Below are 26,097 nucleotides of genomic sequence, written 5' to 3'. Positions count from 1 at the left end.
GGTTGTGTGCGTCAACCTAACAACTAGGTTGTGTGCGTCAACGTAACAACCAGGTTGTAAGGTACCCGTCTGTATGTTGTGAGGAAGACCCACTACCATACTGTACGAATCATATCCGTTTAAGAAAAGTGAAAAGATGAACTTGATATTGTCATTGTTATGATCATGTCTGTGATACCATCATCTGTTGATGTTTGTTGACAATACTGACAATTACCTAAAAAAATACGAACAATTTACTAATAAAACAACGCTGGCTCTGTCCAAACTCTAGTTACCACAACCAAAATTTGGTTACATGGACCTCATGTATTTGGAATACCAAATAAACAAAAACTCTTCAAATACCAAATTAAACTGAACTCACCATAATGGGATACACTGTCCATATGTTAAGGAAAGGTTATACTTACATTACTATATGCAGAACACAACACCAGAGCATTGTGATTTCCAACACGTGACTTCAAATAGATCGTTGATGATGTAGTTGTTATCTCGTAAAGTTGTTAGTTATAGATTATCCACAACTTATTTTCCCACATTCTCACTGTAACAACACAGTTGTGTGATCACGCGCGCATCCACACTACAGACTTTCAATGCGACTTGGTCCATCATCGAACACTAATGACTGAGTATCATTGATCATCACTATATATCACTGATAATTCTAACCACACATGACACATGTACTCACTACATATGTAACGTGGAGGCGAAATGATTTACACTGTTGATCCACACATGACTCAAAACCAACTGGTCGGAGCCACTGAAATCAACTGGTCTAAATGTTTCGTGTGTGTGTGCTGACGATGGTACAGACCAGCGGCTCGATAGTTCGCTAGTTTAGAACGATCGTAAAGCTGTTTCGTTGACGCTCATTTCTTTACGTATTATAACATCTTCAAGGCTGAGAGGAACGTACAGAGTTAGGCGTGAATTATTGCTTTTGGAGGCAGGAACCTTTTATTTTGCATCATACAAACGAAATGCATTGTTCAAACGATTCTCAAAACTATTAACTACCTTCACTATAGAAAACGGCTTGGGAGCACGCTGTATCTTAAACTTTGGCTATAGGTTTCGTTCGAATTATTTAGCAAAACTCTTATATCCTTCGGTAAGAACACTTTAATGTCGAATTCTATATTACGTGTCACATGAACACGTTTACTGATGATGTAGCAAAATTATAATTACGATCGCTTGGAATACATCAATTACTAGTTTCCAAAGTAAAAGTACGATTTGCATGAATTATGGTACTTGAATGACAAGGTAATTTCTACATATACTCATATAGACATCCAAAAAGATGTTCTCTTCCACTCTACTGAGGTAAAGTGAATATCCAAAATGTGAAACCTTGTTAAAGTAATTCAGAGTTCATCGCTGTGCCACCATCATATCACTTATATAGATAAGTATAGATTTAACTAAATATCCATTTAATTCATGAAAAATCAGATATGCGTTACCAACATATTGTTCACACAACTGAAAGTATTATGAATGTCTCCTTAATCATCACTATACGCAACTATAATCACGTCTACACTGGCATTTAGCTCTCATTTGCATATTCTGTTCAGTAAGTACAAAGTTAGTCTATAGAACTGCTATGTCGTCGAAATATTTTACATTTCTTCAGGTTTAGCAAGCCTGTCATGGCTACTATATTCCTGAAATTGATACAAGCTGTAGTCACGTTTTCAACACACTAAAGTGTTCATCTTATTAACATCCAGATAAATTAACCTGTTTTAAAAACTATAGAAAATCAGGTCGTGTTGCCACAGACTCTATGCCTTCAGAAATGTGTATCTAATTTGCTGTTGTATACCGGTGTTAACACCGTCTCACTCTGCTACACCCACACACACACACACACACACACACACACACACACACACACACGTACCTAAAACCTGTGTTGTGGGTATAAAAGACAAACCATTAAACAAATGTCATTTATTCTATCCTTAATCACGATGATGGTACAAAAAACAGCAAAGGAAGTGTGACATTATCAATACACTCAGAACACGGAAACGTTCAGAAAGAGAAGTTTGAATAAGTTTCTTATTGTCAGTAGAAAAAACTCTAAGTTATACGGAAGTCCATTTCGACCTTGGCAAATAACCTGGGGTTTGGCACTTGATTCTTTTGATATGTTTCTGTTGTGTTTTCTTGTCAGTCTGTTGTTGAGGATATCTGTTGTGTAGGATGGTGTTGAAACCTGTTTGTATTGTTATTCTGTTCGCTGTTGTGTTCATGTTGTCTTTTCCTGTTTCCGGTGATGTCTGTTGTCAACCGTTAGCTGCGTCTTACTGCTGTTCGATATACCAATGTTGTCTGTTCACAACAGACTCGTTTGTGTCCTTTAAATCCTTAGTGTGTGTGTGTGTGTGTGTGGGTGTGTGTGTGTGTTGCTTTGTGTTTTGCTTGGGCTAACAGTGGATGCATCTGATGTATTCGCTGCTGTATACATCAGCCATATGATCGGTAGCGTATGTTGTATTCTTGTACCTACAGCAGCTCAGTGTTTGCGTTGCTGCCACACACAGAGAGAGCAGTGAATTCTATCGGCTGTACCGACTGCTGTGTGACCGCTCGTTTAACTGGAGTGTGAGGGGCTGTTCTAGCCGTTTCCACCGCACCGTGCTGGAAGGAGATTTTGACTGTTGTCTCCAGCAGTTCCCAGCGGCAGCGTCGTCGCCTCTTCTTGCTGTTTTCGCTGCATCTCAGGAGGTCGGGACGCTCCTACCTCCCGCCTCCGTCTGAGACTGGTTTTGCTGTGGCTGGTCATCGAGGCTGTGCTGCTGTGAGGTCAGGTGGTCCTTGCAGAAGCAGAACTTCCTCAGGATGCTGTGGTGGATGCAGCTGCTGCTGTTGCCATATTCGTTAATGCGGGACACCTCTCCCGCTATCTGTGGTGAGGGTGAGAGGGGGAGAGTTAGCAGAGAGAGAGAGAGAGAGAGAGAGAGAGAGAGAGAGAGAGAGAGAGAGAGAGAGCTGTGGTTACGAGCATGGAATCAAACCAACAACTTTTTGATACAAAATCATAACAACACTACAATTTACCATCGTCTGCAAGATAGTTTGAGTAACTAAGTAAGGATAAAGAAAATGCTAAAAGATAGGTTATAAAGCCACCAGACCTGGCCTGAAACGTTCTGATTTGGGTCACCCCTTGACGTGGGTCTCCTTTGACCTGGGTTCATCCCTGACCTGACCTGTAACCCTCTTCTCCCTTGACCTGATCTCGTGTACCCCATCCTCCCCTTAACCTGATCTACAGACCTACGACCTTGCCTGACCTGTAACCCATCCTTATTTGACCTGACCTGGAAGAGCTCGGGGTAGGGGTTGTATCTGACCGTGGCTTCGACCATGACTCCTCCAGGGTAGAGCGCCGCCTGCACCAGGTAGCTCCTCACATCACTGGACGTGTCCTCTGGCGACAGTTGCTTGTTGGAGCCAGACACCCGACCCGTTACCACCCGCACCTACAGCCAAGACACGTAACGACGTGGTTTACCGAGTGTTTACACGTGTTTATGTTAAGTTTACATTTAAGTTTACATTTCATCTACAAGACTAGGATCTCTAGTGTGTTATAGGAAGAAGTTATAGGGATTACATGGAGTTTTACACAGGTTTACATGGAGTTTATAGGAGTATACATGGCCTTGTCAGACTGACACAGGTTTGGCAAGAAGTTATAAACATTTACATATGTTTACAGGGGATTTACAACAATCTTGGTGAGGTGCATACAGATTTACAGGTGGATACATGTGTTTCTATGGGGGTCATCACAGGTTCACTTGGAGTCTTACATCTATATGTAGGTGGATACGAGTATATGTAGGTGGATGCGAGTGTATGTATGTAAGATTTAGACAAACTGTGTATTTATCTGTAAGATGGCTTTGTCGCCCCGGTAAATGTTCAGCACATGTTTACGACACGTGTTCAGCGATGTTTACGACATGTTTACAACTGTTATCCTTTGATACTGCTGACTACCGCGGCCAGAGGTCATAACCTTTAGTTCACATTTGACCTTAAGGTTGAAATTGGACCTCCATATACAAGTCTTAAGACTCTTCAGGAACACGGACTCGCCGAGAGCCTTAAATTCTATATACAATCGTCCATTTTAACCTTTGACCTCTCCTCCTTGGCTTAACCTTTTAACCTTTGACCTTCCTCCTTAAACTTCACCCCTTAAGGCTAGACATCCTCTTAGTCTTTTACCTTTAGTCTAGGGTTTGATCTTTTACTCTGTAGTCTGACCTCGTGACCTTTGACCTCATTCATCTAACCTTTAAGCTGCTCCCCCATACGTCTGACAAGGAACTCTCGCTCTTCCTGACCTCTTTAAACTTGGTGCAGGCAGGGGTACTGGGCCAGGTCTTGGTTCAAGGTCGCCTTGAGGTGGTCAGCGGTGAGACCCAGCACGGGGTCATCTAGGGTCACCTCCCGCGTGTCTTGGCAAGTGCAAAAGTGTTCTGGGATACCTGCGTCCACGCACCTCCTGGAGCGGGGGATCTCCTGGGAAAAGAAAAAAAAGATCGTATGATAATGTTATTGTCAGAGATGAGTGGCTGGAGGACAGATAAAAGCCTTTCATTTTACTCAGTGAAAAATATCAGAAAAAAAATTAAATTTGCCTGTTGGGCGATCCATGAGGCAGATATATATTTATAATAAGGTGTAGATCGTGTTGTTACACAGAACAGGTCGTGTTGTTACACAGAACAGGTCGTGTTGTTACACAGAACAGGTGGTCTTGTTACACAGAATAGGTTGTGTTGTTACACAGAACAGGTCGTGCTGTTACACAGAACAGGTCGTGTTGTTACACAGAACAGGTCGTGTTGTTACACAGAGCAGGTCATGCTGTTACACAGAGCAGGTCATGCTGTTACACAGAACAGGTCGTGTTGTTACACAGAATGCTCCTCTCTGCTTTGAAAGAAATTCGTTTTCTGTGACACAGACGAAACATTTCAGGGATGTGTGATGATTACAGTGGTTCTCATCTACAGCTGGCTGGCTGTAGTTGATCAAGCCACTGAACAATACATTGAACATTTACATCTACACACCAGTATGAGAGAGTGTCTTTATGTGGCAGCAGTATGTAGGAGAACTTACATACTTTTCATCTCGTAATTCAATATTTAAAACTCATTTTGCCACATCCTTACATTACATTGAAATATAATGAATCATATACGAGGGACTACCTTGCTTTCATTTGTAAATGAAACTGAAAACTGAAATTAATTTGGTTTGAGTTGCACGAATCAGAGGCGCCACAGATCACATTAAAGTTACCTTCCTATCATCCACAGATGCACAAGCTAACACAGATGTTCCTTAACACCAAGGACTATAGGTAACATCTGTCATATCACTGATCTTTAAACACTTTCTACAATGAAATGGACAATTAGGAGGAATATATGCTATAATTATATATGTATAACACCGATTACATATATTATTAGTGTTCTATCTGTTCTTAATATCATGTCATTCCTATAATTATATACATCTGTAAACCTTCATCCACTAGACTGACCTGGAATAGGCTGATTCCCCTGGTACGAGGCGAGGGTTTCGAGGTCACGTGAGTCAGGTTGGCGAAGCGGCCGAAAACCAGGTCATTCAGGGTCTGGTAAAGGTCAAAGTTGGCAGTGAGGCGTCGCACGTTGACCCTTAGGTTCTGGAGGGCACGGTGATACCTGGCGGGGTAGGAGGGAGTCAGCGGGTGGCGGAGTGCGCGGGAGAGAGAGAGAGCTAGGCGGAGGGAGGAGGAGGAGGAGGAGGTTTTCACAGAGCTGGGGGAGGAGGAGGAGGTTTTCACAGAGCTGGCCGGAGGGAGGAGGAGGTTTTAACAGAGCTGGGGGAGGAGGAGGAGGTTTTCACAGAGCTGGGCGGAGGGAGGAGGAGGACGTTTTCACAGAGCTGGGGGAGGAAGAGGAGGAGGAGGTTTGAACAGGAGGGTGTGTTGGTTTTGAGGAAGTTTTTGTAAGCCTGAGAGCTTTTCTGTGGGGTTGGGATGGTATGCGAAGTCACTGTGGTGTTAAATTCGATAGGGAAGGTCTGTGTGTGTGTGTGTGTGTGTGTGTGTGTGTGTGTGTGTGTGTCTGTGGTTGGCATTCTAACTCAGCAGTGTTTCTCAGAGTCTATTTTCTTTTATTTTTTGGTTACGTAAATGACTATAGATAATACAAAATACTAATATATCTCCTATATAACACGTAATATATCCCCTATATGATACATAATACATACATATAATACGTAATGAATCTCCTATATGATACATGATACATCTATATAATACGTAATATACCTCCTATATAATACATAATACATCTCCTATATAATACGTAAGAACCATATTAGATACTCTCTCTCGCTGGCCGAGGAAGACATGATAATCTTATGCGTTGCTATTGTGGAAAAAAATCATATCTACGCATAGAAAACGAGAATTTTAAGGCTAGACTGAATCAATTTGGTCTTTGTGGAATCTTTCTGATATACTTAAATGATACGATCTATCTATCAAATAATACGATCTATCGCATATGTTTCAGTATCAGAAATGACAAAACTGATCAATTTTACTTTAACCATTGATTTCATATTACGAAGTAGTCAGATATTACTTAAAACAAAAAAGTAATTAAAATCAAAACCACGTCACCTATAGAATGCTATAAATCTATAAATCGTTTGTTATAAGTTATATAAGAAATAATTATATCAATCACATGACCCACTAAGGGCCGACCCTTTCACATACTTGGCCCTGAACCAAGGCGGGAAGTAGAGAAGCACATAAGGCAATCGCTCCTCCAACATGCCCACGTACGTCGACCTTATACTGCCGAACCGCATCCCATGATCGCTCATGAAGAAGATGGCGGTATGGTTGAGGGCCCCCATCTCCCGCAGCTGCCGCAGGTACTGGAGGTGCGGTAGGTCGGCGTGCCGCAGCATGTTCAAGTAGTCGTGGCTGATGCTGGCAGACCAGTACATGCCAAAGGTAGGCGTGTCCAGGAAGGCGCGGGCCATATCCAGCGAGTACTCCTGCACCACCTGCAGGAGGGAGGGTGAGGGGGTCGTGAGTGGAGACTGTGAGGGATAGGGATTGAGGAGATGAGGGAGGAGGGTTGGGAGGGAGGTGAGGGAGGAGGGCCAGGAGGTAGATGAGGGAGGAGGGTTGGGAGAGAGGTGAGGGAGGAGGGTTTGGAGGGAGGTGAGGGAGGAAGGTGAGGGTCGAAGGGTTGTGAGGGAGGTGAGGGAGGAGGGTTGGGAGGGAGATGAGGGAGGAGGGTTGGGAGAGAGGTGAGGGAGGAGGATTGGGAGGGAGGTGAGGGAGGAAGGCGAGGGTCGAAGGGTTGTGAGGGAGGTGAGGGATTGTGGTAGTGAGTTTTTGTATGATGCGAAAGTCAGGGAGGGAGATGAGGTCTTCAGGAAGGACAGCTGGTTTAAATCCAGCTCTGCACCATCTGAGTGGAGGAGGTAAAGACAGAGTCAAGGATGCATCGAATGACGATGAAAAGAGATGTGCCACCTGTATGAGAATGATCTATACCAGCTGGGGAAGGGAAAGGTGGTATTTACGTTCCGCGCCATCTGAAGGGATCAGCAACCCAGAAACTGATTGTAACGTCTCGCCAATAGAGGGAGGCAAGAGGACCACAGACGGCTGTCAGCAATACCTTTTAAGACTCACAATGACACGATGAAGCGAAGGAGCGTCAGTAACACTAGTGTTAGATGATCAAGTAGCAATAGTTCGTTACTTAAGTAGATGACTTCAGGATTACTACTTTACTGAAGTAACTTGTTTTCTTTTTGCTTTTCTCAAGTACAATTTTTTTGTAAGTGATATATTTACGTAGATGCCCAGAAACAACGGACAAGAATTTCCGTAGTAAAGCAACACAACAAATTTCTTTACTCCTCAACACTGGTTTTGAAAGGTATTATCTTCAGCAGTTCTGTAATCACGTGTCGACGTCGTGTCATCAAAGTTATTTACCGAACAAGACGAAGATCCGCATTGTCGTAGATCACACTCAGCCTGTCAACACTCTTGCGAGGTCTCTACCCTCACCCAGAAGTTCCTCTCAGACGTCCTCTCATCTACCCAGGTCCTCGACTCAGCACACCAGCCACGTCACCATCTCCAGAGCCTCTCAGTGTTCACACGTCATCCCATTAGGTGTTGCACCCGAGCTGGAGTCGTCTCCAGGGACAGAATTATCTCTTCTTTCTCTCTATTTCTGTCGTTTATTTTTGGCTGATCTCCTGTTCTCGTCGACGCTTTTGACATCAGATGTTTATGTTATCGTCAAGGTCTTTGTCTGTTCTGTATTTCATGTGTCATTGTACCTTCATTCGTGTTCTTTGTTTTGTCTTTGTTTGGTAAGAATTTCCGTGACCGTTCGCTCACGTGTTCTTGTTTGCGTCGCGTGTGTTGATCATATGATGTCCTCGTCTGCGTCGGTGTGGGCGGTTCCGCCAGCCTCCCTCAGGAGCGGCGGCGTCTGTCCATTCACTGCAAACTAGAGGCACGATCAATACCGCCTAACACTCCACCCGTCCGTTCGTTCCCCCTCCGCTGGAGTCCGCGGAACGAACGGACGGACAAGACGTTCGTAACAAGAACGTGATGCGTCGAGGTGTTAGCCGGGGAGAGGGTTTCATTGGGGGGAAAACGTACGTTTGGGAAGTGGCTCCTTGACGCTCTGTGACCCGGGGAGGACGAGAGAAGCAGGGAGGCAAATGTGTGGGAGCTGGGGAGGAGAGAAGGTCAGCGGGGAAGATAGGTAAGTTAGTAAACAGATAGAAAGATACAGACAGAAGAAGATAGAAAAAGAGTAGAAGCAAGGAATAAGGGAAGGAAGGAAAGGGAGCTTTAACAAGGGAGGAAGTAGCAGGAAGGGAGAACCATCTTTACTCATGGTACTGTCGTCAGCAGAGCGGGAAAAGGACGCAAGTCAAGTGATCGAATATTCTACCCAACGTTGGTGAACCTCAACACAGAGGACAGACCCGCGAGCCAAACCTAAGATTAACCTTCCACCAAAAAGATAAATCATATTAAACAAAATATGGCTGTTATGGATATAAATCCAATGAAAAATACAGGAAAATGATACATTACGGATACAGTCACAGTCACAAGGACAAGGGCGTCTCAGGCGTCACGGGGAAATTACTTGTCCTTCGAGACAATCCTGAAACCTTTGAAAACACGACCCTACAAACAATACTTCATCAGAGTTCAGCCAAGTACAGAATAGCTCCTCCGGTGTGCGTCTAGGCTGAAGCTGAAGGAGTGGGTTTTTCTCGAGACCCCCAGAGATGGGGATGTGTTTTGTGTCACCGAAACTTTGTTTAAAGACGTCGGGAGCGACCCGGGTGGTTCACCTGCCTGAGTGGGTTGAGGGGGTGGTGAGAGGAGGCCATCATGATAATACTACAGTGGTACGCTGATGGAGGATCGTTGTTAAGAGGGTCCAATCCTCATTCACACACACACACACACACACACACACACACAAGTAGAATGTAAAACTCTCTCCCCATATACATAGGTAATAACAAACACGTGAGACAGACAAAAAGGCTGACAGACAGAAAGAAAATAAGATAGATAGACATATTTACAAACAAAAAGACAAACACGAACGGACAAAGACAGGCAGACAAACACACTCCTCATTCATCACAGAAACATCTCATTCCTTAGTAAGTGCTATGGTTTATACCGGCCTCTTAGTAACACAGACGTCAGAGACTTCCTTTTTCAGGCAGCTGCTCCACTAGCTGGGTTCCCATAACGCCATCTATCGCTTCCCCAGGGAGACTTCCCATCATCACGTGGGTGGGATCTTGAGACAAGGTTCCTGAAGGGTTAAAGACGATGACATACTTCCCTGTGCCTCAGTCTACCATCGTTCTTTTTCTTCTGTATCGCATGTTCTATGTTTTCTGAGGTTTTCTTTATCTTTTCGGTTATCTGCCTTTTTAAATTTCATTTCTCCATCTTGAATATCAAGATTTTTTTCTTAGCTTTCTTTCCCAGACATTTTCCCTCCAAGTTCTCTCACTTTATTCTCCTACATCTGTTCTCTCACCTCACTGCCCTTCCTCTCTTCCATCATCTTTTTTCTTGGGTTCTCCTCCACACCTCCATCTGCCCCTTTTCAAATCTAATGTCTCATTACTTTTCCAGTAGCACCGTATACCTATTCCTCGTTCACTTTTTTCCTTCCTGATGACCTACTCTTCTAATACCCCTTTTTACCTCTCGCTTCCCTCCTCTCCCCATTCCTTTCCTCATTCCCGTCCTTCTGTTCCTCACTCTCAGCTTCTGTCCTCACCTTCATACTCAGCTTGCTGCCCTGACACGCGTTCGAGTTGCCGTGCTTGGAGTTGCCGATCTCCTGCTCGGAGGCCATGAAGAAGGGGCGGCCGTAGTAGTCCGTCGGCTTCGTCACGAACCCGTTGCGCATGTAGTTGAAGAGTCCCATCCAGGGGGAGTCCTGCAAGGCGGGGAGACAGGTGGGTGAGCCACTGGTGGCTCTGTAACAGACATAATCAAGGGATTGATCACTGTGTATGGATATAAGCTTGGGATTTATGTTCTGGGTCTGCATAATGGTTGGATGATTATTCACTGGATTGCTGCAAGTAAGTAGGCGATTAGATAAGAAGTTTTACATCTGAGTAGGAGAATAGAAAGGAAGCTGATACCTCTGAGAGGGCAGAGGGCTGACTGTGGAAGGGTCTTGTTTGAAAAGTGGCACAACATGAAGAGAGAACATCAGGACACCTACATAGACAGACGTGTTCCTCCGTCATAAAGGCAACGTACCTCTAGGAACGCCGTTACGTAGCCTTTCTTCTTGAAGTCCTTCCATATCCAGTGGCAATGGTCGAACTTCTCCTTCTTGGGGATGCAGGTGTGGTTGACCAGTTCGTCACTACTGAGCCCACTCAGCACCGGCACCAGGTTCGGGAAGGTGTTGTCCCCAACTTTATTATAGCCGGCTAGGTCCACGGCGCCCAGTTCTTCCGTGAGGTACTTGTAAGTCTTCGGCAGGTGGCGTCGCATGTTGAGACGCGACGCAGAGTCTGTACCGAAGATGATGACACTGAGCTTCTCTGCGTCGTCCGGTTGGATGTGGTCCGTCGTCGTCGTCGGCGTCGGCGGTGCAGCGTCGTCTTCACCGTGCGTCCCCGTCGTGTTGTGATGCTCAGCACGATCTACAACAGTTTGGTTACCGGCTGTCGAGGACGAGTTCGAGTCCCGGGTGGCTGGCGGCGTCGCCAAGAGCCTCGCGCGCTGGATGAAGTAGTGAACGTTCTTGTAGACGACGATGTTGCTCATCCGGCAGTGGACGAGGACCGCCTCTTCGTGGATGGTCGTCTCCGCCCCCGTCAGAGGCTCACACAACGCACTGTACCTGCCGGGACAACCACCAGTGACCGGACGACCCACATCATTGCCGTTACCACACACACACACACACACACACACACACACACACACACCTAAAGTTTTAAACCCAGTTTCTCGCTGTCAAAAGTGAAGAGACCTTCGAAAGATGCAGACAGATCATCCAGAAGATGTAACATGAAAGTAGTATGAAACTTGTTTAGAAAGATGTAATAAAGAAACTCTAAGTTCATTGTATTAGAATAATAGACTGAATTATGAAATTACGAATGAGGACAACAGACAGAAGTCTGAAAAGTAGCACAATAGTAGAGGATGTCCGAAAGATAGGAACCTCACAAGTGGAAAACTCCCGCCCTGTACAGTACAGAGGTAACTCCCACACACGTACCTCCAACGGTCATCAGCTGCACCGTTGTATTCCTCAGGTTTCTGTTCCACGCGGTAGATGGCTCTGTAGCAGCAGCTGACGTCGTCCGGCGACGGGGAGGGCGGAGCCCCGTCTGTGCTGCTGCTGTTGCCACTTGCGTCCGTGTAGACGTCCACATCGGCTCTCTGGGCCGCGTCTTCGCTTACGGCTCCTGAAGGCGAGGAATCGGAAGGCCTCGCGTGAGACGAGACATTAGAAGGTCTCGTCGGAGGAATATTGTCTCCCGTTCGTATTGTTGATGGAGGGTGGGAGATTTTGGTGGTGGTGGTGTTGGAGGTGGGTGAGGCAAGCTTCCTCTCATAGATGTTGAGGAAGTGGTCGAGGTGCTCACGTAGGACGTCTTGATGGTAGTAAAGGGTCGTTCCTGTAGCCGAGGTGATCGCTGGTGGACCCTTGCATACAAGCTGACGGACGAGGAGTACATAAGTATATATATATATATATATATATATATATATATATATATATATATATATATATATATATATATATATATATATATATATTACTGCAACAGATTCAATTTTACCCCGCTTGATCATCAGCCACATTTATAACTATCTGAACTAAACACACCTCGACAGATTTCTATAGAGTCGACAATACAATGAAGTTACCCCCACATTCTTTATCACAGAAAACGTTCCTGGTAATGGTCAGAGAAAATGGGTATATTCTTAGGAACACACAACACGTAGACTAACATTAATTGGGTTGGAGATGAATCTGGTGATGGTGTGATGAAACGGGTCGAAGTCCGGGATGATGCAGCCGGGGGTTCGAACCAGAAACCCCTTCTGGTCCTCCTCGCTCGAGTTTCCCTCCGAGTCGCCAACATCTGTTCCCCCTCCTGTGTTTTTCGTGAAGGATGAATGTGACGTAGACAGCGAGGCGTTGATAGAAGGCACCATAGCGTCCATGATGTACTCTGGAGCCTGATGGACTGGAAGAAGAATAAAAGAGATAAGAGTTCCTCCAACGTAGACGAAGGCAGGTAAACTTCGCCGCAAAAAAACTTATCTTTCTTTCCTTTTCAAACTTCATCATTTGTTTGTCCATAAGTCAAACAACAAACCCATTGTACATCATGGCTGTGAGGCTGGTGTTCAGCTCTGAGGCTGAGCATCGAGAGGTTCTGATCAGGGTTCCCACTCCTCTCTCTCTCTCTCTCTCTCTCTCTCTCTCTCTCTCTCTCTCTCTCTCTGTCCCTACCAGCTCCTCCTCCTCCTCCTCATTCACCAGTCCTCCCCCACACCATCAGCCTTCCCTCCCCTTCCTCTCATTAGCCTCCCGTTAATACCACAACTTCGGTCGTCTCTCGGACGACACGTCGTGCCTAGCAACGACCCCCTCTGCTGGCAACGACCGCGAGCGAACGACGGGAGACAATTGCAATTTCGTCCCATCTCATCATATCCGTACCTGCCTGCCAGCTCAAAGATTACCTAGTAATTTGCATACACAGTGCCGCTCTGATCACACACATAAGGAGGCCGAGGAGAGAGGCAAGACTATCACTATGTAGTTGAATCTTTAAGAAAGAATTAAAGTTTAAAGATACGTTCGTATGGAGGAGAAATAATATCTTGGATATTGAAGATTCAGTGAACATCTTGGAAATGAATATTGAAGTGGATTTTTAGAAGTGATTTCAGTTTTCTTTATTTATTTTGCCATGACTTCATTGTGTGTTGTACAGGAACGTTCAGTCGGTTCTAAACGTTCCAATGGGAGGTTACAAACGTTTTAATTGGATCACCGACTTTCCAGTGGGGTCACACATGTTCCAGTGGGTTTAGCAAGGGGAACCGCCTACTAGAGGTCGCACTAAGGGGCCCGTCTCCCAGGGGAAGGTACTGGAGGGCCCGTCTCCCAGGGAAGGTACTGGAGGGCCCGTCTCCCAGGGAAGGTACTGGAGGGCCCGTCTCCCAGGGGAGTTACTGGAAGGCCCGTCTTCCAGGGAAGGTACTGGAGGGCCCGTCTCCCAGGGGAGGTACTGGAGGGCCCGTCTCCCAGGGGAGGTACTGGAGGGCCCGTCTACCAGGGGAGGTACTGGAGGGCCCGTCCACCAGGGGAGGTACTGGAGGGCTCGTCTACCAGGGGAGGTCCTGGAGGGCCCGTCAAACGATCAAGTCATCACGTGGAGGTTGCCCGAGACGATGGAAGTGTCTTAAGGCTGAACAGTCCTTCTCCACTCGAGCGCTAGAGAGAGAGAGAGAGAGAGAGAGAGAGAGAGAGAGAGAGAGAGAGAGAGAGAGGTCATCTGGACACAAGCACATACATCCTATGGTGATGGAGCAACGTGATGGAATGAGGTATTGCTCAGGTTAGCGGAGAGTTGGGGAAAGGAATGGTGGTAGCATGATGGAGGAAGATGTATACCTAAGATGATGGCGGGGTATGCTAGCATGATGGAGCAGTATACCCGGGATGATGATAGAGTGGTATGATAGCATGATGGTGGGGTATGATGATGGTGCACCATTAAGGGAGAATGAAGGGACGGGATATATCACGCTGTTGGAGGGGTATGCTTGGGTGGTGGAGGAGGGGAAGGAGAGGTATGATGGAGTATACTAGGGTATACCACAGCGGTATACCAGCAATGATAAACGAGAGTAAACCGGTGTGGTGTTGACGCTGGACATGCTTAAACCTGCACGTGTTTTACCGCCCACAAAACACAGAAAGAAACAGTAGTAATTACCCGAGTTACGACCATTAGGGTTGTTAGGCTTGGCTGACTCACCTCAGGAGATTGAGCGGTAGTTAAGCTCTCTGTGCTGGGTCTAATTAAGTATAAAGGTCAAATAGTCTCCTAATGGTTAAACTCTGTAGTTAGTATAGGGAAATGAAATCAAATAGGAATAAATTGTAACCATAAGTTGTAACAAGCAGAGAAGGGTCAAGAGTAGTTTATACAAAGGCTTTCAAGGTCAAAGGTCCTTCAGAACTCATTTTCATCCTCACCTTCACAAGGGATTTATAAAGATGTCTTCTTCTGAGTTCTTACGCAAATTGAAGTTGCCATGAATATTTACTAACACACAGAGGCTCTGTTTGAACAAAGACGCTAAGAGCTCTGTTAGAAACCCAGCTCTAAAAGATCTGTTAGAATGCCAAGGTGACTTTACCCTATAGTGTTACATACTCTATAAAATGAGCGACGATTCCTCTTCAAAAGCTCTATTCATCCACAAAAGAAAACCTGTCACCACATAGAGCTCTACCATCCCATCCAACAGCTCTAAGATCCCATGTCCAATCCTTTATCAAAACCTCATTCAAAAGCTCTATCAACACACTTCGCTCAACCGTTGTGAACACATTCCCAAAGCTCTAACCTTCCCAACCCCCGTTTCTCACCCATGTCTCCTTCAGTTTCCCCCCAGAATACAAGCTCCTTTCCATTCCACAAGCTCCCTCCCTTTCCATAATTTCCCTCCCTTTCCACAGGCTCCCTCCCTTTCTCTCCCTTCACTCCAGGAACTCTACAAACATACCTCAAACTCACATGTGAATATAACACGAGTGTAGAACCCTGATCTTTGAGACGAGGTCACGAGGAAGAAGGAGAATGAGGCGACCAGGAGAACCACACACACGACCACGCCCCTTCGCAACGCCCTCGCCAGGAGACGCCCACTGCTGACGGGCGACCCAGGCCACAGCAGGCCCCTGCCGCCACGCCCACTGGCCACGCCCACCCTGGCCTCCGCGCCCGAGCCTGCAAGATATGACATTGGGCAGTGAATTATTGAATGTGTGTGTGTGTGTGTGTGTGTGTGTGTGTGTGTGGGGTAGACTTTAAATCAGCAGTAAATTGAGAGAGAGAGAGAGAGAGAGAGAGAGAGAGAGAGAGAGAGAGAGAGAGAGAGAGAGAGAGAGAGAGAGAGAGAGAGAGTCATCTTAGGAAAATATAATTGAATCGTATAACATATGTTCTCACTTATCATACACACACGACACACATGGAAGTGTTCAGTTTTCGGTAACGGAATCAAAACGAAGATGAAAATTAGAACTGATCGGATAATTGGGGACGTGTTTGGCCTAAAATGGGTGGTAAGTGGTTAATGGAAGCCTTCATAAACACTTTACCTCTTAATAAGAATATATATATATATATATATATATATATATATATATATATATATATATATATATATATATATATATGGACAGAAGCTATACTATAAATGCTTCCCATTAGTGAAGTAATGATGACTGAATTCACGAAGACTGTACGTGACAAGGATGATAAATTGGTCATCAGTGGTATCTTGTACCATCTTATTCATCCATTTATTTACGGTAAATATTTCTGGTTTGTTATAAAGTAAATATTTCATACACTTCAATTTCAAAGTTTTAAACAAGTATTGAGAGAAAAATATGAATAGTCTTTTTTCACGTTAGTTTAGAGAATTTGAAACTATAGAATATTTGTGTATTTTACTGAATTTCTCCGTCCACTTCATAAATGATCAGAAATTTTCAAAAATGTTCGTGTTTTGGCAGGAAACACAGAGAAAAGTTTCAATGTTTACAAATCATTTGTGAAGATATGAAATATGAATCAAAACACAAATAATGTTTAATATCAAATAGAAAAAGAAAATCACACATCTTAACCTTAAATACCAAAAACACTTAAATACTTAAGATATTCCTAAATATGTAAATTCATACGTGAGAACTTAGGACCTCGATTAAATCCTTTATGTTAACAAATAGATAATTCTTAGTTATGAATAAATATCATTAACAAAACCTCTAATGTGCATTTTACGTCATATTCTATATCATTCTCTTGTCCACAAGTAATATTACCACACAGGATCATAAACACAAAAACATATTAATATATAAAAACTATGTGACTTTGTAATGTCAAAATGAATATAACGTATTCAGAACTGGTCTCAAAAAAGGGTTAGACTCCAACATTAGATCTTCAGCATTTGTGAAGTATATTCAAGTTTTATGTGAAATTACCACGAAACATAGTTTTATTTTCCTATATAATATCTATACGTTTTGTCTCAGGAAACATCCATTACCTTTGTTTAAATGTATGTATTAAAACAGGCCTCTCGTGGCGCTACCGGACTCCACCTGCTTGTGGTTACGCCGCAAGCGAAGTCACCTTCGGTGAGGATGAATCACGGAGTCACAAAAGAGTTTCGTTACAACAGATGAATCATAATAAAGGTGCGTCACACCAGGAGAGCGTCACAACTGAGGAAGGTCACACTAGAGAAGCGTCACAACAGGAGCGTCACAACAGAGGACCGTCACAACAGGAGCGTCACACCAGAGAAGCACCATTTACCAAAAATTCAGATTTCTTGATTTATCTCCTCGTTACCCACCAAGAGCTTGTAGCGTCAGACTTACGTACTTGGGGGAACCACCATCGTGAAGGCTGACACACACACACAGTACTGGGGGTCCGAAGGCGAGGCTGCTACCACAACTTGTCCCTTCGTCAGGAGGTCGAACTCTCCCGCCTTCAGGGACGCCGGCAGGTCTCACCCTCCATACACAGGTGTTCGGACAGATGACACAGGTGTTCGAGGGATGATTTTCCTTTGAGTCGTGTTTATCCTGCATATGATCGTGTTCACGGTGTATGTCATGACAAAAATTGCTGTTTGCGTACAATTACGGGCGTCAGTACAACTTCGAAGACTGCCGTTGTGGTTGTGTTCAAATGACGATCTTAAGAAATCAACAGAGAACGGCGTTTTGATGTGTGTTGTGGTGTGTCTACACATCCATCAACAGTGGCAGGTGTTGTGTGAAGTGGGGATATGAAGATATGATGAGAGACGTGAGTACATCTCGAGAGATGGCAAAGTTAGAGATTGGAGATGTGATATTTCGAGAGATGTGTAAGGTAGACGGAAGATGTGTGATCTCATGATACAAGGGATCAACAAATTTGGAAATGAGAGACAGATGACATCACGGGGAAGAAGAAATAAACAAATGCAGAAAGATGCAAGACCTGACTGTGATACATTTCTCACTACATGAAGGAATCTTTCTGCACGTAGTGAATCCTGCTGAATCTCTCTCTCACAAATGAGGTGAATCTTACTTAATCTATCTTAGAAAGGGAGTGAATCTGTCGCTCCACAACATGGAGAATATTTCTGAATCTATTTGTTCGTGCTGAATATTGTTTTATAAAACGCCCACTACGATGAGTCAGAGGCTGACGTAACGCTGATACGACAATTATGGACGCACAGTGGCCTTGATCCCTGAGAGAGAGAGAGAGAGAGAGAGAGAGAGAGAGAGAGAGAGAGAGAGAGAGAGAGAGAGAGAGAGAGAGAGAGACCCTTCACCAATTGGAGTCGGAGGAATCATTTCAATTTAGTTCCGCCACTGAAGTCGTCACCACAGACTGGGGAACGACCCAGGTGTCTATATATATACGACCTGTGTGTGTGTGTGTGTGTGTGTGTGTGTGTGTGTGTGTGAGACAGACGCTGGACAGCCCATTACGGGCCTTTCAAAAGACCAGGTCGAGCGGGATATGGACACAGCGCCACTCGCTAGCTTCCAATTATACGCCGCGCTAACCTCACCTTTCCTTGCTTCTGGAGACAATATAACTTTCCTCTGTTTTATATACCCATCAATCTATATATCTTGTGTCTATATCTAAGTCTAATTTACTTATATAATTTTCTCTGTCGATCTCTGTAACTATAGATTTTCCTGCAGTGAACGTTACGCGCTGGCCCTGACTTATGGAAAATGATTGTCGATGATTACTTATATATATATATATATATATATATATATATATATATATATATATATATATATATATATATATATACAGAGAGAGAGAGAGAGAGAGAGAGAGAGAGAGAGAGAGAGAGAGAGAGAGAGAGAGAGAGAGTGAGTGAGTGAGTGAGTGAGTTTCAGTAGACCATGAAACTTAATTAACAATTCAGACAACCAGTATTGGCAAACTGAACCAGGAGAAGCGAGGCTTTGGAAGCGTCGCATTCCGGAAGCGTTCGTAAATGTATATCAACCTTGCTGCTTTCTCACTATATTATGTGTTTAATTACACCAGCAGCAGCAGCAGCCAAGGTGTACAGATGGTTACCTTACGATTAACATATATGGATATCTTATATTCTCACAGCAGTGTAGAATGAATATAAGATGAGCATTGTATGTATAATACAATGGCATGATAGAACGACTTGATAAAAGAGTTTGATACAATAGTATTATACAAGAGCATTATGCAACTGTATGTTAGAATGATTTGAGACAAAAAGATACAAAATCATAATACACGTTTTCATTTTCTGAAAATGATGAATTTATAGAAGTAAGAACAAGAATAAATCAGAACTACACATGATGATTATGATGGTACAGCTCATATTTGAAGTAAACATACCATAAAACAAGGAAGTTATGAATATTTGAATAAATTGGTATAATTTGGATAACGGTATCCATGGTGGGTGTTGGTCGGTAAACACAACTGTGAGTATGGACCATCCTCGCCAGGTGTGGTTCACACCGGTCCAGTTGTGGTGGTGGAGAACAAAATGGAATGTGAAAAGTTGAACGGAAGTATGGCAATGAAAACAAATGACTCACGACAAGTATTGGCAAAAGGCGAACACATATATATATAGTCATTGCTCTGACGAGGTAAAACAAGATTATCAAAATAAATATCAAAGGGTAATTTCTACGCTGCGTTTTCGTTAATTCCATAAATACGCAAAAAGATAACAATCCCGACTTTATTGAGTAAACAGAAATATCACATTAAACGTAATTAACGAAAGGCTATTAAGTTCATAATCTTCGTTATATTAGAATAAATTGAGGTAGTTAACTGCGTCTATAAATCTAGTTATTTCGAAGAGTAAGCTAGTAACGATGTCTATCGTTAGCGAGTTTTAGCGAGTTACGATGTCTATCGTTAGCGAGTTACGATGTCTATCGTTAGCGAGTTACGATGTCTATCGTTAGCGAGTTACGATGTCTATCGTTAGCGAGTTACAATGGACAAACTCAGTTCGTATATTTTCATTTTGTGGTTCGGTTTCCTAGGACGACCGCCGCGCCCGAGAGCAAATTGGGTTATTGGTCCCTTTGTTTCCCAGGATGTGTGCCGCTAATTCGGGTTAACGGTCTGTTAAATTACCAAATACCTGACATTGGTTGGAGGAAGGAGATGGTGGACACAGACAGACAAGCAGACACACAGACAGACAGACAGACGGGGACACAGATAAATGAAAACAGTTAGGAAGATGCACAGAGATACACAGATAGACGAACGGATGTGTTAATAGATAGACAGATAGACGGATAGGTAAACAAATAGATAGACAGACAGATAGATAGATAGATAGATAGAGAGAGAGAGAGAGAGAGAGAGAGAGAGAGAGAGAGAGAGAGAGAGAGAGAGAGAGAGAGAGAGAGAGAGAGAGAGAGAGAGAGAGAGAGAGAGCTGACATCCACTCCAGTAAAGACGGAGCTGTGCGCCATCATGTGTGACAGAGGAAGTCATACTAAGCATCACGGCCTGGTTATCTATGGTCTGCTCCACCCACGACCTGACCCAGGCAAGAACACCACGACCACCACCACGACCACCTCACCCTACACAGGGCGCGCAACCCTCCCTCCTTCCCTCCACGTACCGCCCTAATGGTTAATTACAAATAGGGCATTACGCCAGCCATGGCACACCCACCCTCTCCCTCAAGCCTCCGTCCGCCTCCCTGGCGCCAGACTCCGGGCGAACTATAGTTCACACTGCCAGGCTGGACGAGGCTGACATGACGCACCAGAGGAAGGATCCTCCATCATGCATCCTCCCATCAGAGCAGCAGCAGGAGTGCATGAATATCCTACAGAACATCAAAGAAGTGACAGGAACTCTCACAGTATTCTAAATGGGACATGGAGATGCGATCCCCCAACGGAAGGCAATTGAATAAGACTTAGATCCTTTAAGACAGGAGTCCTGCAGCGGCATGGACTACCTGATCTATGCTGCAGATCCTATGAAGGATACCCTCGGTCCTCCACGGGGCCTTTGATGTTGTTATCTCGACTGAGAAAACCTAATTCCTGGTGACCGACCCTCGCGACATGGCGTCCATGGTATATATCATTTTCCTTGGCTTCAAGCGGAGCTTCGCAGGCTCGTAGCGTCCTTTACTGAGCAGCAAACGTTTATATGAATATTCGCACGCAAATTCAATAAGTGTCTATACATTTAGATATGATGAAGAGATATATATTCATTTCTAAAGTCAGTAACATACATATCAGAAATGTGCTAAATATCAATGATTATGGTCTATATAAGCGACGTAACAGCGACCCGAAAATTCCCAATTCTCAGGGGAAATTTCCTGGCACTCTCTCTCTCTCTCTCTCTCTCTCTCTCTCTCTCTCTCTCTCTCTCTCTCTCTCTCTCTCTCTCTCCCCTCAGGGGAAATTATTGATTATCGTCACCGCTCGGGAAGGTAGGGAAATATTTGGAGACGAGAGTTGGAGGGGCGGTGGGGGGGGGGAAGCCTTGGAGGGGATGGTGCAGAGAGGGGGAGAGGGAGAGAGAGAGAGAGGGGGGGGAGGTGCAGGGGCAAGAAAATGACTTGGAGGGCTAGAAGGTCTGAAGTCTATCTTGAAGTTCCTTCTCGTTTGACCTCTATCGCCTGGTGACAACCAGTATTGCCAACCCGACAGCCTGACTTTTCGCTATTGTTGGAGGTGGGAGGGTGGGGGAGCCCTCTATCACCACCCACCAGCCCCCCCCACACACACGACTCAGCCAGAGGAGACGCTTCTGGCATCACTGCAGACCAACCCATCTGTGTTCAGTGATTTAGGGAAGTTGAATATTGATGGCCAGTATTAGTGTGGTGTTGAATATATGTCACCACTGAGATGGTTACGTTGTGGTGTTCAGTGGTGGTGTACGTGGCCAGTGTTGTTGACTATTGATAGATACATCACGAGTGAGTTATACAGTGGTATGGAATAGTGGTTTACGTCACATGGATTGTGGCCCGTAACACTTTGTATTTTGACAGTCATCCGGCACATCTTCCCTATACTTGTCTAAACAAAACATTTCATCTTGAATCACTGATTCTGACGAAGGGTTGTGCCGTCGGCCGCGTGCTCATGCGGGGTGTCACAGGTGGGTAGTTCGAGCAGGTGAGGTGTGGGCTAATCAACACCTGAAGGTCATCTATTGTTAGGAGACGGATATGAGACAAAGAGCTTATTGATCACCGTCTCCCTTCATCTTGTTACTCCACCTCCACACCTCCCCTACCAACCGACCTCCCCTCCAGCTATATGCTATTTTCACCCCTATCCCCCTAACCCCTCACCTTTCTAGACCACACTCCAGTCCTTTCTATCCCCACAAAATCTCTCCCTTCAATTCCTCAACCGCAGGACACCTCTTTCAACCACACCACTTTACCTTTCTTTACACCTCGCTCTCAGAGCCTCTCCTGGACCCCTCCCCTACTCTCGCCCTCCTTGCTAAAACACCCTCCCCCTCACCCCCTCTCCTTCCCATTTTTCTTCTACTTCTACCCCGTCCTCCTCCCGCCACCGCTCGCATTATCATCTCATCATCATCCTCACGCATCTCCCCATCATCGAAGGGCTCTGAGAGGTCCTCGAAGGTGTCGCAACCCGTCGCATCCTGTCGCAACCCGTCGCATCCTGTCGCAACCCGTCGCTCACAGGGACTTCAAGAGAACCTTGAAAGCCCTTACGCCAAGGAGCGCCGTCTCAGCCTCTCGACGTCTGAGAATCTAAACCCACGTTTAAGGGTTAGTTTAGGATGAATCTTGAGGTGGTTTAAGGCGAATTTTAGGCAATGGTTTACGGTAACCTTAAAGAATGGTGTGGCAGGAATGATTCATAAGGTTGGGTAGAATTATGTGTTAGGCGAACACCTAGAACTTATCTATGGTTCAGTTGAAAATATGAATGTCACTGGAAGCTACTGTATCCTCTTAAAAGCTCTGTATCACATATGCATATGCAAACCTATGTGCACATATAGAAGAACATATACATATGCACATACACAAATACATATACTTAAGAATATTCAAAATTACGTACATACATACATATGTTCACATAAAGCTTAATGAAAGATAAAGATGTACCAGGGTTAAGACAGCTAAGTTGTAGTAAGAGATCAGAGTTCATAAATGTGTCTACTATGGAAGAGAAACGACTAAGGGGTGACCTAATCACAACCTTTGAGTTTTAGAACTAACTTTATGATGTTAACAGTGAGCAATTCCCTCCCCGGACAGTACAAATAGGTAATCAAACACACACACACACACACACACACACACACACACACACACACACACACACACACACACACACACACACAGCGCTGCCATAGAAGCATTGCGCTTAACATGTCACGGCACAATAAACACAGCCGGCAGAGTAATTGGATGACCGGATCTAAAGCCGTCCTCATAAAATGCCGGCGAGGGACGTTCTGTACAACCCGGGTCACAGGTGCAGCACTAGGGGGTGTTGTAATGTGGGTACACGCACGAAATGTTTACTGTGGCTGCGGTGAGCACTACGCACTAGCTCTACCTCATGGTGTCGTAGACAAAGTATAATAAATAAATGAATTAATATAGATATATCAATTTTCATATAAGGTTTATTATACATAGCAAGGAAACTAAAAATACATACCAACTTACAACGTTAAAAACAATGTATGACTCTCTCCTTCCCCCACCTCCGCCAACTGTCACCATACCTGTCACTTTCACCATCATCGCTCACCAACACCATCACCATCATCGCTCACCAACACACCATCACCATCATCGGTCACCAACACACCATCACCATCATCGGTCACCAACACACCACCATTTTCCACCCAGGAGCAGACTGCGGGCAAGAAAGGCGTAACGTCTTTCTCGGTCGGCAGATATTGGACCATTACGTGTAATAAGGGCGTATAACGATCCCACCTTAATTTATCGTGGATATAACCTTTCATCTTGTGTTATTACCGTATGAAAATACGTACACATACGCCTATTAAGCACAACGATTTAACCTTTTCCTTGCCTACGTATATATGAGCTACATGCACAATTGTGCATTCATGATAATCTGTATATATATACGACACCACACGCATTCCACATGTCTACAATCACTCACTTGTTCATATAACCGATATATATATATATATATATATATATATATATATATATATATATATATATATATATATATATATATATAGTGAAGACCTGTAGCCATTATAAGGCTTCACAAAGGCGTGTAACCCTGATAACTTCACTACCCCAGCAGGAGTGTCCACTCTGACTCCAGTCTTGATGGAGTTTTAAGAACTGTTAATGACTCAACCGGTCATGGCTCTTTTACGTCTGGGCACGGTCGTGCAGCCGCTGGAGAGCCTCTACTCCTACACTCGCTAGCGTTTCGCTCCAACGCTTCAAAATGTAGCCAAATTCTTAACCTAATCACAATCTAGCAAGAGTCAGGGGTAAATGCGAAGGGTATTCGTAACTTGTAAACTATGAAGGTTAGTTCATATATCAGAACTACAACGACTGGTATCTAAAAGATCAAAATATACTGAAAAACATGTAATTACCGTTATCTTCATCAAGTATGAGGTGAATCTGCTTCATGGCATTAGATCCGGTGTGGCAAACTTGAACACAAGTTGGAGACGTATTCACAAACACGTACGAAAAATGTTCCCAACACACTGTACAATGTTCATGGGTTGTTCACGGTGACCTCTCGTTGTCTGATAACTAGCCTCTCACACGAAACTACGTCAGTCTACTGACCTCTGCTCACTACAGGCTTGACCTTATGACCCCTGAAGTTGGTTCACACCGCGTAGATGACACCACAACCGACTCGTTCTTCAATCACAACGCAGATCCACTTTCAATTACCACTGTAGTCCAATGCCAGCTTTGCAGTTTAACTATATTCTATATGAAACACATTCAGGCAGTGGTCAAATATCGTTCACATTCTTAATATCTTCGTTAACTCAACGTTTTCACTGAATCTTCACATCCAAATGGTATTGGTTATCTGTTTCAGCAACAGACTAAACCAAAAACACAGGAAAGTTTCCGTAAAGACGATCAGGCCACTTGTAACGCCGTTTGAGTGCCAGATGTCGCCATAACAACGACATCTGTTGAGCTAAATATAAGGTGGCAAATTAATAAGTTTAGGGGGAAATAGTCCATTATCAGCGTAGTCCTGAAATTCACTTTATATTCATCTTTTTTCTATTTCCTTCTTACAGAAACTGATCCACTACATCAGTATAGTCTGTTGCATCTTATTAACATCGTTAGATAATAATGATTAGGCTTTTGAAGGAAGACACATATATCCGCGCTTCATTTATCGTTTTATGGTAGATTTATGTCAATGTTCTTAAATAAATGATGGTATCTATTGATAAATATAACATATATTATAAAAGCAAAATGTTTCGCTATAACAATGAAGCACCAGTAACTTGCACAATTGTATTTGACTAACACATGCAACGAAAAATAATACATTCAAATACATCAACGACCAATGCCTTTATTCCGTTGGCCTGACGTCATACGCTGTACATTTTGCCTTAATGACCTGCTGGATTGATGACCATTAAATCATATACATTTTGTTTAACTTGTTTCGGGTTGTCTTATTGACCATTAACTGTTAATGCCTCTTAGATGTAACGTATATACACACACACACACACACACACACACACACATTAGTAAATACATTTTACGTTGTATTTTTACGCACGCAATGTATTCTGGGTTAAATGCCTTCACTTAGTACTCGCAATTCGGACCAGCAAAACTCATTCAGTTTTCTATGAAATTTGGTGAATTAAAACTATTTTTTTTGTATATTTTACATCCTAGTCAGGTTATATATATATATATATATATATATATATATATATATATATATATATATATATATATATATATATATATATATATATATATATATATATATGTTTGCCTGCCGTATTGTTATGGTGGAAACTTTTATTTGAATTTTA

The 26,097-nt window shown here is 43.9% G+C and overlaps 1 protein-coding gene across 1 annotated transcript; it reads right to left on the bottom strand.

Moving 5' to 3' along the window:
- Positions 1-1,962: 1,962 nt before the first annotated feature.
- LOC139747066 (uncharacterized) lies at positions 1,963-25,123 on the bottom strand. The gene is made up of 11 exons (XM_071658858.1): positions 24,649-25,123; positions 15,454-15,666; positions 12,644-12,882; positions 11,901-12,343; positions 10,925-11,516; positions 10,431-10,592; positions 6,836-7,131; positions 5,603-5,765; positions 4,396-4,566; positions 3,354-3,515; positions 1,963-2,936 (listed from the first exon to the last, which is right to left on the bottom strand). The coding sequence occupies exons 1-11, from the start codon at positions 24,683-24,685 to the stop codon at positions 2,751-2,753; spliced, it is 2,664 nt and encodes an 887-aa protein (XP_071514959.1). The 5' UTR covers positions 24,686-25,123; the 3' UTR covers positions 1,963-2,750.
- Positions 25,124-26,097: the final 974 nt, after the last annotated feature.

Source organism: Panulirus ornatus, chromosome 67 (assembly GCF_036320965.1).
Source record: "Panulirus ornatus isolate Po-2019 chromosome 67, ASM3632096v1, whole genome shotgun sequence".
Lineage (NCBI taxonomy): Eukaryota > Metazoa > Arthropoda > Malacostraca > Decapoda > Palinuridae > Panulirus > Panulirus ornatus.
Note: the sequence above shows the minus strand (reverse complement) of the source record. Positions and strands in the feature narration are given on the sequence as shown.

What these genes read in the sequence shown, in the direction of transcription:
- LOC139747066 (XM_071658858.1), bottom strand. Translation starts at nt 24,685, where the DNA reads ATGAAGCAGATTCACCTCATACTTGATGAAGATAACG. An exon ending in GCAGCTGATGACCGTTGGAG is followed by an intron (nt 11,517 to 11,900) that starts GTACGTGTGTGG and finishes TTGTCCCGGCAG; the next exon opens with GTACAGTGCGTTGTGTGAGC. An exon ending in ACGTAACGGCGTTCCTAGAG is followed by an intron (nt 10,593 to 10,924) that starts GTACGTTGCCTT and finishes CCCGCCTTGCAG; the next exon opens with GACTCCCCCTGGATGGGACT.